The 12,464-nt window shown below is 36.6% G+C and overlaps 1 protein-coding gene across 1 annotated transcript in view; it reads left to right on the top strand.

Moving 5' to 3' along the window:
• Positions 1–12,464, top strand: part of LOC102802061 (uncharacterized) — a 39,541-nt gene that overhangs the window by 7,582 nt on the left and 19,495 nt on the right. The window contains exons 4-6 of the mRNA XM_085504019.1: positions 1,059–1,190; positions 2,687–2,836; positions 12,306–12,437. Coding sequence (XP_085360145.1) covers positions 1,059–1,190; positions 2,687–2,836; positions 12,306–12,437 — 414 coding nt within the window. The remainder of the gene's footprint in view (positions 1–1,058; positions 1,191–2,686; positions 2,837–12,305; positions 12,438–12,464) is intronic.

Raw genomic sequence — 12,464 nt, 5'->3', positions numbered from 1 at the left:
TCCTCGGTTAGCAAAGTTGTTATGGTTACTATATCGAATATTCATTACCAAATCCGACATAACTACAACGATGGCTGGTCGATATAACTATGATGTCGCCGGTGAAAACTACAGCAGTATGTCAGGCGTTATTTGCAGCCCAGTTAACCCGTCGGCGAGGGCGCAATAAATATTGCCGACCATGTATGCGTAGGGGTCACCTGCAAATCTCACCATATTATAACAGGGTCCGGTTTTATACTGTCTTCCTTACAAAATTGAGGCACCAGCAATAGGTTATTAAGTGTAATGCATAGCACTGAATACAAAATCAAGAATTGATATAGTAGCGTTGTTTTTGCGGCTCACTATAAAATACTAATATCACAATTATGGGATGTAGTGGTGTGACACAATCAAATTAGCCAGTTAGGAATTTACTATCGGTTAGAGTATAAATAACAACGCTATGTCACGTAATACAAAGAATTTACTCTTTTAAAATGTTGAGTAAGCACCAAATAAAGTACACACTTAATTTACAAGTCTGTTACACATTAAGATCTTCTGATATTTTGTTGTTCAATTACCTTCCCTTTAATTTTTATGACCAACATGTTTTACCTCTTATCCAGCGCTATGGATCTGTGCACTAATGCATGTTTTGTGGTCTTCACCAAATGAAACATACTTCTCATTGTCAAAGGCCACTTAAATCTTGAGCTTTACGGTGCTTACTATGTTCTTGTTACCTGAACTCGGCATAATGTTTAATCTATCATGTTTGCAGAGGAACTACAGTAGTTGCATTCACGCTGGGAGGGCCCACTTAGGATCAACTGGGTCAGCGGCAAAATCATTTTCCCATTCGTCGATCAGTTTTGACTAATTTTAGCAGCTCACCACATTAAATATGCAAAGCCGACAACTTTATGCATTAAATACTACAGCATCTGACCATGTGCCGAGATTTGTAACGTGAACGCCACTAGTGAGTGGTTTTCTGCAAATTAATGCAAAGTGGGAATGTAGTTTCAAGTTTATTTACCTTGTCACACATGATATTCCAATTATTACAGGTTGTCCTAATGGTAAATATGGTGATACATGTCCACTTAACTGTCCTACATGTTATAATGGAGGTATATGTAATGCAGACACTGGAGAATGTATATGTCCACCAGGATTTACCGGAGATGACTGTAATACAGGTGAGACAAATAATGACTCAGAGCTCGTGAATAATTGACCTTTTGTTTGTGCATGCATGTTTACATAAATAGGGTGTGATCTATGGTAAACATGAGTCTTATAAGAATGATAAAGTACATAATTATTGCAATTATTCACACTTGGTTTAAATATGTGACATATAAATGAGTGGACAGAATAAAGACATGTATACTGAAGATAATTGGCACCAGATATACTATTATACTCTCCAAGATCTTTCAATTAGATAAGTGTAGTAAACCTAGTGAATACACGTATAAATAAAAAAGTGTATTTTGTCCATCTTCTCAAATCTGGCTATCATTTGATTTTGCTTATATACATATATTACTGCACTATTAATTGGCAACTTTCATAAAATTATAAAATAAACAAATAGTGGTAGTCATTAGAGTGACCACAAAAAATAGAAGTGCTGTTACAGCAAGACCACTTGTTTATTAGTCGCATCAATTACTTACACTAACAGCCCAACTCCCCCAGGCGGAACTGCTGTGTTTAGCTCGGAACAGTGAATCGAAACTGAGAGTCTACAGGTATTACGCATAATCCCCAGATGTGCCGTGCGCCTACGATTATTCATGCCTTTGAAGTGACAGTAATGGTTTTCTCATGAACGCCGCCACCTTATATCTGTATTTGTCCGTCACTCAGCTTACAACGTTCTCAATCAGCATCGGTGTAGTGTATGTAAGACGGTCCCAGCGTAGAAGCACCACAGATTATTTGATCATAGACAATGTTATTCTCTCAAATGTATTTGATTCAGTATTGCAGTTATTTTGCTTTTGCTTTTATTGAATGTAAATGTACTAGACTCATCACTACGTGTGTGGTGTGCTGTAATAATTAATATGTTCAGTGAGAAATTATGTTGCCCATTTCAGATTCGGCTTGTTTCTCATGCTATAATCATGTTTGTCATTTAGTGGTCAGTCAAGTTATTTCTAGTCCACCACCACATAATTTCATTGCTTCATTTAACGTACATTAATTTAATTTATTAAGGACACCTTTTATAAGGGCACAGCACATAGGCCTCTTGGTGTGATTGGGAACCCTTCTAACTAACCTCTATATTGCAGTTTATCCTTATGTATATTTTTTTATCTGTAGTGCAGTTTATTTTTTGTGAAAAAAAACTCGTTTTCCTGTTACAAACTAAATTTAAGATTCATATGAATATAAAGTACACAATTTTCATCCTATGCAACAAGGCAAAGTATGAATAAATCATTTGCACCATGTAAACCTGTGCACAAATTAAAGTTTGATCATTTAGGGCATTTGTTTATGTGACCACCAAATTTATTTTTAATTTTTGATATCTCGCTGGCATGAGGAGATGACGTAATCATATGTTTATTTTAAAATGTTGATAATAAATACTTTTCATCAGACCAATCAGCGTTCACAGTGTTAACAATCTAAAGTTTCAGTTGAATTCTTAACAAAAAAAGTTTTTCTATTTTAGGTTGTACACGAGGCTATTGGGGAAAGTCATGTGGGCGCAAATGTTCAAGTACAAATACAGGTATAGCTTGTACAGGAAGGATGTTCTGTGTTTCTGATCCGTATGGATGTTCATGTCTTGTATCACATGGAGGATTGGATTGTCTTGAAGGTAAGTTGAATTAATGTATCTTCAAAAATGTCGCAATAGAACGAATTGTTTTTAGAAATCTTCAAGATAATTCAAGATAATTATAGATTATTCAAGACATGGAAACGTCTCTGAATAAGTTCATAAATTTATTGAAAGTTATGGTTAATATGTGTATATTTGTTCTCAAATGTCACATAATATAATTTTAATATCATTTGTAGCATGTAGCATGCCATATTATATTGTATTGTATTCAATCGAGTCTCTCTGGTTACAACCTTATAGGTCACTTGGCGGTAGATGTTATTGTTAATTTTTGACACACAATTCAAATGTGACTGCTTTATTATTCAGTTCAACAAACAATGTTATACGCTTTGATGACAGATCTTATTGTGACCTAATTAAATAGTTGTGACACTTTTGTATGGGAATTTATTATAAGAATAAAATAAACACCGGAAAATATAGTTGAATAAATCGAAGAATAAAACAAAAAATTGTTGAATATTGAATGAATGAACTCTATGGCAAATACAAGTTTTGAAGGAATAGCTAGCTTTTGATGGTAGTTTCCAATAATTAACAGTTTGTCATGGTGCCAATTTTCAATGAAATTTTGATCATACGTTGGCTCATTGTATCCCTGTAACTTCCAGTAATACCAAACCGAGCAATATTGTTCCGACCTGTCATGTAGAACCCTTTCACAGTGTAAGGACTGATTATTGCAATTGAGATGGCCACCCACAGAACTCACACTGGACAGAGGGTTCTTTTACTGCTAGAATAGGTTGGACAAGACAATAGTACTGGAAATAAAATACACATACACAACAATATCGAGTTAAAGTTCCTGGCTTTAATACCTCGCAAAATAATTACACAAAACAAAGCACAGAAAAATACAATAAATAAAGTCACTAAAATAGGGGATTGCTTAGGGAAGTGTGCATTGGTGATAACATACAGTTTCAGGATGTAGAAATAAGCGACAGTCAATGGCTTCTGCAACACAACAACAAAGAAATACAGGAGTCTTGGTTGCAGAAGGAAGCTGTTATTCTGAAGGGCACCACTGAAAGCAGGAGATCACAGAGCAGTTCATACAAGTCTCACAGAATGATGGTTGAAGCATGTATCACTTGATTCACAAAATCGCAATAGCTACACATAAGATACTAAGTTGTAATGATGGACCCCAACTGTCCTGAGTCTGTCTAATTTATATGCATGATTCAGAGACACCACCTGGGTTTCCACATGAGCCAATCAGAATGTGATCTTGCTAGCAGCTGTGTCACGGAGGCAACCCGATACATCATAAACATCTTTTGTTATTCAAATAACACCACACCTGGTAGATTACATTTTTTTTTTCAGAGTTGTAAACACCCTTTGTTATGTAAATAACAAGCACACCTAGTAGATTCCAACTGTCCTTCCATAGTTGAAAACAAGTATGAGCTGTCACTCACCTTTATGACAGTTATCACATAGCAATGTACGCGTTTCTTCCCATGATTCCATGCACACTCTAATTGCAAGGTTTGAGGTAATATGACAAAAACATGAAATAAAGGATGCTGACAAACCCACATTGCCACTCACACACTGTATTTCACATAAGCGACGTTCACGTTTCCTAGAGCAACTTTGCAGCTTTGTAACTCTACACAAAATGAAAATTTATTTCAAATATGAAAATGGATTTTTTCAAAAACATTAATTTAAACAATTGGTTTTTAAAAATAAAAAAATGGATTTTAAAAACAAAAATGGATTTAATCAATTGGTTTTAAAATAAAAACAGATATCCGAAACGAAAGTGGATTTTAAAAATCGAATTTAGAGCCAACCATGTTTATACTGAAATGCCCTGTTATATATTGTTTTTTAATCAAGTTCACGAGTAAACGCCATCTTCCATCACCATTCAGAGCACCATTCACAGTCTGGTTCCTCTATCCACTGCCAGCGAAGTAGGCGAATTGTTCGATAATTAATGGTTATACTAGGCTTTTAATGTCCAAGAATCAATCTTCATGGTGGAAGAGATCGCTGTAACCTTTCACGGCCTAATTCCATCATGCCTATCCTCATGTACTTTTAACTAATAATATGAAAAAATAGTTTGAAGCTCAATCAAGTCCAGTCTTACATATAACATAAGTTAGACTATAACAATTTACAGTATGGTTTCCAGCAAACTGCACTCAAGATTATAGTCTTTCTGAAAAAAATAGTCAAAAAATATATATATATATATAAATCTAAACGTAAGAACCAGTCTTCATTCAATGCCAACTACCACTCGTGTTTTAACCAGTGTACAGTGAATACAATGTTAAACTATCAAATCATTTAAAGTCATTCAACTAGTTATAAGATTATAAGATTCTATTCTTGAATATGTCAATAATTAAAACTTGACATGCGACCTATAACAAACCCCTCAGAACCAAGCACGATACAAGCCAAATATGTTTAAATATATATAGGGTATTTGTCGTAACAAATAAAACGGACCATCAGCAAAGGCATGCATCAACAATCGATATATTAAGACTGCAGTCAAACTGCAGTAATAACGGCTTAACGAAACAGTATACACAGATAGAGAGACTTAAATGTATATACTATATTATACATGTCTCCATACCTGTACTTTCGCTATGTCTGTTGTGTTAAATATATCATTGTCTTACCTCGCATTTAATCAGAAGTTCAATCAGACTAGCACATTAACGCCTATGTTATATATATTTTTTATTTAATTATATATATCCTCGTTCAGGAACTATAACACATCAGATTACTCATTAGACTATTTCTAAAATATTACCTAAAAAGCTTTGTAGAAAATCTAGACACATAAACTGAGCTCAAGCAATCTACAGATTTGACCGGGTTTTGTAATGTACCTGCCAGTTAATTGTTTTGTTGATTTTTTTCCTGATTGTTGTTTAAAGATCCAAAGATCTATTATGTCTAATTAAATGGTTTTACAATATTTGCAGACAATAACACAACTTGGTACACAAATGCTTTAGAGCAATACAAATGCATGATTAGTTTGGGTTAAAAATATATGAATATTAATTACCTAATCACTTACATAATTAGTTGACTTCTGTGATCGAACTTCACATGGTTATGATAGTAATTACTTGTCTTCATTGTACTTTGAATGTATTGTACGGTTCAAATCATGATTCACACCTTACATGTGCCTGATATTTTTCTAACACTTCATTGGCTAATTAATCACACTGACATTATCTTCTTGCATTTTATCAACAATGACAGCTTAATGACGTGATTCCGTTCACTTTTTTACAAGCAAGCAGGGACTCAGTAGCTAACATTCGACCATGCACCTGATCCAGACATGACATTTTAACAAGACATAATAACATAAGAGTAGCCCTCTTGTTTTAAGAATATTACCAGTCAATGACTCAAAACTCGAAATCAATTACCCCATTTAGTGCAGTGGTTTAGCCTGGTATTTGGGACTGAACCCCTCCCCAGAGTATAACAATTCACAACCATGTTTTTTCATTGCATTGGGGTCTCTGGGGTGGGAAATAGATGGTTGTGAAAAAATGTAGGTCGTTTAACATATATTTAAGGTGCAATTTGCGTAATGGCGTCTTTACGAATTAGGATACATTTGACGAAAGGTTGTGTTATTGTCACATTCTTTAACATATATGCATATATTTAGTATTTTTGTAAAACCTTGTTCTATCAAGATATTGACAACAGTAATGATAATATTTAGCCAGATTTTTTTTTCATTGAAAAAATCTCTTTTTTTATTGATTTTTGCTTCAATTTTAGGTTCAGCATGGCATTAGTTTCAAACAAATCTCGAATTTGGAATATATAATCAGGTCACAATTCCCATAAAACAATCTCTGATTATCTTGGTTGTACTGAAACCCCATTCTGCTATAATTTGTATAAATATATGTGTTGTTTATTTGCGAACAATGGCGCTATACTAAATAAATTACAGTCATTCACGAGTCTCTTTCTATCATATTTATGTATGCATATCAGTATGATTACACGATTACATTAGTTAGTAAAGCTGATTATTTCTAGAGAAACTCTCTTTCTCTAATTAAATGTTTTTCTTAGTCATCATCTGAATTGTATGCATCATCATCAGACTGTTCTGCAAGGTCCTCTTTGACGTCGCTGCAAGAAGTATCTGATTTACAACATGAGCATACTTCTGTGCATAACAGACCAGAAGTAATGCAGTGGCATTTTCTTGCAATGGTACAGTTGTCATCTGTGCAGTAAAGATGAGTGAGATCTCTCACTTCTAATGGTGTTGCTTCTCCCATAAACAGGACTGGCTCAAAATTTCCTTCCCCGTTTTTCTTCCACCCACTACCTTCTGGGTTCCAAATTTCTGGTTGAGCCTGGTGACTTTTTGTCCAGATGGCAACCTGGTATTTGGCATGCATGACATGTTGATTGAATGCGTGTAGGTGGGAAAGATGAAGCTGGCTTGTCTGTTTGAGTGGCAAAATGGTATCTTAGCTCATCTAGAGTAGTGCATTCATGGATTCTCTTCTTTCCTTTGTAAAGGGCAATTACAAACTTACGTGCAGTTGGTAGGCTTTCGTTCAGATTTTGTGATTCTCCAAATGAAGCAAGAGCAGGCATTTTCTTGGCATGCTGGAGAAGTTTACTGTATGCTGCACGTTTGCCAATCCTGAACAGACTTGATACTGTGTCACAACCAGTTAGTGCATGAGCAGCTGGCAATGCTTGAGACACCTCAGGGCCAAGTTTGTCACATATTTCATTTACTGGTATGAAACGTTCTTTGTTTGTATGACCCGCATGCATATAGACCAAAGCAGACAGCTGACACTTACTATAATAGTAGCCCAAAAGAACTAGTACATCTGTATCGTCTGCACGAATAACAATTCTATGATTTGACTCTGATATATCAACAGCATGCAGCAACATTCTTGTGTCTGCTTCCTCCTGTGTACACAACATGTTCTCTGGATCTGTAGGCTGGTTTTTCATGATCATTTTGGCCTGCTTTCCATCTGTGAAACCACCAGCCAGGGTAATGCTCTGGTTTCCTGATAACATTGCAAGGGCTTTTTACTGAGACTCCGTGTCACCTCTGCTGAAGCTACTTGGCCAGTTATAATATTGATGAGCATGGAAGGAACAGTATCCAAATCAAAGGGATTTTGATTCTGATTTAAGATATCAACAACATTTGCTACATCAGACTCATCCTTTGACATCCTGCTTCATCCTAGATCCCCATGGATCCTTTTGTCTGATGTTTGATGGCACATGTTTCTGAAGGCATCGGAAAATTCAGCTGTCACATATCGAGTCAGAAGCCAGCGATTAAGTGCATCTTTTCGCAGGGTGAGTCCAATAATGCCCCCTGACTCTTACCTTCTTTATTAATAGTTTGTTCTAGCGCTTGGTCAGTACTAACAGCATTGAAATTGTAGTATCCAGTGTGCCGAAACACAAATGCACTTTGGCATAAATGTTGATAGGACTCTGGGTGTTTCTGCTCTAGATTTTTCATATCTGTTATGTAGCAAGGGACTTGGCATAGTTAATTCTACCTGCAGCACGGAACCATGGAAGAGCTTCACACATAGCATTCAAATGGAGTTCAAACAAATCATATCTTTCTACCTACAACATATGAAGCAGCACTCTCGCCCCTTTCATGAAGTCATCCCAGTAGGCGAATGTGGTTGACTGTGCTCTGCCTACTGTTGTGAACTTTTTGATAGCATCCATGATTGTTGATAGGTCATCTTCCATTATTTCTTTTACAGAATTCCTAGAAGTTTCATGATTTGTTGAACTAAATACATGTTGTAGGTCTTGGAGCTTCTGTTGTAAAGTGTCATCTACTGGATTGCGATTTGACTTTTCTAACCAGACCTGGAAAGATGCATAGAATACTCTGAATAAAGATTCATAAACAATCTTTACCCCGCGAATTCCACGGGCAACTTGGTTACCTTGCAGCATTTGTCTGGCTGTGGCTTCAGCATATGTGTTAGACTCAGTCCAGAGTGACAGCAATCCCCACTACCATACAGCTTTCCTAAGGAAGCTAACATGGCCATGGATGTGTGCATCCCACCAACTCGGATGGTTACCCGTCCATCCAGTGTTGGCGGTTTCATCCACAAGATTTGCTGGGCTTTACTATAAATTGCCATGTCAGCAGTAATCAGCATGTGTGACTGACCAATCTTCGTTGACATCTTAACTAACTTGTTGCGGATCGTGTATATGGTTGAGAGATCAGATGGTGGTGCTCGGATAAATGGCATATAACGTATTGTTGTTGTTGGCAAGTTTCTGTCAGATAGGGTTGAATTGAAACCTGTCCAAGCAGGGATCATTTGTTGTGCATCATCGGCTTTGTGAAGACGTCCAAAAGCCCACAGTAGGTTTCTTTTCTCGGCATCTGTGTAGCTTACTGCTGTTCTTTGAACATTGATGTCTGATAATTTTTGTACATCTGGAGGTTCAGGGCGCCTTGATGGTTTGTTAATAATGCATCATTCATATTGAAAGCTTGTACAGATGACAGCGACTTCTGTGGTACTCTAGGCACTCGACACTCAGATGGATCAACATCTCTTATATACTATAGCTGCCATGGCATGAGTTGTAGACTTGCCGTCAAGAGTGTCTTCGTTTTGGTCGAAGTTATCAATTGCAGCATCAACAAGTATGGAGTCAGCTTCTTGATGCAACCATCTGGGAATGAATTCTCCTTCATGTTTTTGATCAAGTGCAACAGATGTGAGAAATCGTCCAATTTCATCATATGATACACAGTATCCTAGGGAATGCAGTTCCTCTATGAAAGTTTTGCTTCCAAAGTTGTGGTGAATACGAATACCAAGTGCAAGTGCAATGGGTGTGCGCACCTGCTGACACTGGTTAATCAGAGTATGACAAATAGAAATTATTTTGAGATCATTTTTGTATTGTCCATCATCACAGCAGCTGGAAACAATCTTGAACGCACTTTCTTTTACACACCATATGACAAAATCATACATGATGCTAGGGACATACTCACTACAGTGTTCAACATTGATACCCATACTGGATGTGTACGTGTCCTCGTCCTTAATACCAGCCATGCTCACTCGCAGTATAGAAGCTGCCATATGTAAAACTTGTTTATCATCTAATTGAGTAGGCTGAGTACCCAAATCCTCAATCCGTGTTGCTATTGTCTACATATGACTCCTTCTGTAGAGCATCACCTACTGTCATATTATTTGAACAAACCAAATCAGAGCGTCCAGGCCTTTCAATGAAGACGAGCTTTCCGGCAAAATGATTAACAAGTCGTTGTTTCAGCTTCCACGATGTCAAAGGCTGTCTGGTCAGGCTGTACAAATTTTCTCTGGGCAGCAGAAATGTTCCTTGTACTGATATAGCTTTGATAGCAGGTTCTGTGATATTTTGCAAATCAAGATTTGTCAGCATACGGTGATAAACAACATCATCCTTCCTTTTTTCTGATGCAGTTAACACTTTTTCTCTTGTACTCTTGCCAGTGTCTGTCTGAATTTGTGTCAGACGTTCCTTGTATTGATTACTTTTACCACAAATGAAACAGTCACTTCGTATGTCAAACCCAGAAGTTTCAGTTCTGCTACTTTTCGTAATGATTGTGTCTCAGATGTTGAAGAAGATCCGGACTTGGTTGAGCTTCCAGATGTATTGTCCATCATGTACATATAATTGTTTGATGAACTGGTATATGCTGCTCTACACGACTTGTGGAATGACACTTTCAGACTATTTGATCGAAGTTGATCTTCCACTGGTGATAGAGCTTCAAATACATCATCTCTACGTGCATGTGCATTCTTTAATATTTTTAAAATACCTTCTGGGGTTGGATTTTTCACTATCTTATCTTTGACCTTCAATTTGCTGAGTGCCTTGAAGCAAATTATACATTTGTCTGTATCCAGTCAACGTTTCTTCTCTGGTGGTGCACAATCCATCATGCTTTCGTCAGCTAATGTAGTTAGCAGGAAAAAATTGAAAGGGGCAGGGTTAACTTTGGAAGTTCACAATACCCACTACCACGTGCACTCTGAAAATAAAAAGATGCTTTATGTTAATGCAGACAGATCACTGTCACTGCAATGCACCCATGTAATCATACCGACATCAACAGAAGAGACGAAAGACGACAATGTCATTTGTAGCACTGGAGCTATGGTCATTTAAACCATATTACTTTATTGGACAACACACAAATTATAGAAAAACTAGTTTTCAGTACAATCAGAGATAATCAGTGATTTTTTTCTGGTAAGTGTGACCTGATTATATATTCCAAATCTGAGGTCTTTTTGAAAATTTTACCATGCTGTAACAGAAATTGAAGCAAAAAAAACGTTAAAAAAGTAGTTATTCAGCGAAAAAAATCTAGCTAAATATTATCAATGTTGCTGTCAATATCTTGATAGAACAAGGTTTTACAAACAAAATGACACCAATTATATGCATATATGTTAAAGAATGTGACAATAACACAACTTTTCGTCAAAGTTATCTTAATTCATAAACACGCCATTACGCAAATTGGTAATTGCACCTAAAATATATGTTAAACGACCTAAATTTTTTCACAACCATCCATTTCCCACCCCAGAGACCCCAATGCAATGAAAAAACATGGTTGTGAATTGTTTTACCCTGGGGAGGGGTTACTCTCTTTTCTGAGCCCTTATATCAGAATAGCCACAGCACTAATTTCCACATATACTGCTCTAACCTATTTTCTTCAAATTAGAAAATTTAAGTTATGCCACATATTGGTAAGATAACACCCCAAAAAGGATTCCAAGGGGCCAGGCCTGCGTGAATTCTAGCTCAAGATAAGGACACACAATCTCACATGTTCTTGCACAGGGTGAATTACTACACACCAGCCAGATAGTCGTGATGGTTCCTGGACAATATTGGGTTTGCATATAACCCACAAACATGCATATACTACAAAAATACACGAGTTGAGAAACAAGTATGTAATTTGTGTTCTGCAGAGTGATGACAACCTGCCATTGGAAATCAAAAAATAGCTGGACTGCTGTTACCTCGAGAATCTCACCACGGATTGCCCTGGTGATATAACATGGTAGGACAGAACATCACTAACATCACACACACTGATTTATAGACAGTGTATATCAGGTTTACTGTTATTATTATGATTTATCATGAATCACTGTTTCTCATTAGAGTGGCCTAGCAAAACTGTTGTTGGTGTGGTTCATGGGAGCAAGAAAGTCGGTAGATTTTCTGAGTGCTGCAACCCAGTGTTTGATAGAAACAGATAGTTCAGATGAAATAAACTTGAAACGCATTATTTCGCGATTCAAGTCAGGGGTAGTTTTAACATTTTATTTTTTTGTATTACCAGATTGCCCTTCTGGAACATATGGAGCTGGATGTACACAGACATGTCACTGTACCAATGGATGTAATACAAAAGGGGAATGTATTAGTAGTCCTGGTGTTTGTGATACAGGATGGAGTGGTAATAGGTGTAAAGGTATGACTATGATATCACATTAGATAT

This window comes from Saccoglossus kowalevskii, chromosome 9, assembly GCF_978046115.1.
Source record: "Saccoglossus kowalevskii chromosome 9, keSacKowa6.1, whole genome shotgun sequence".
Taxonomy (NCBI): Eukaryota; Metazoa; Hemichordata; class Enteropneusta; family Harrimaniidae; genus Saccoglossus; species Saccoglossus kowalevskii.
This window is presented reverse-complemented; position numbering and strand designations above follow the sequence as displayed.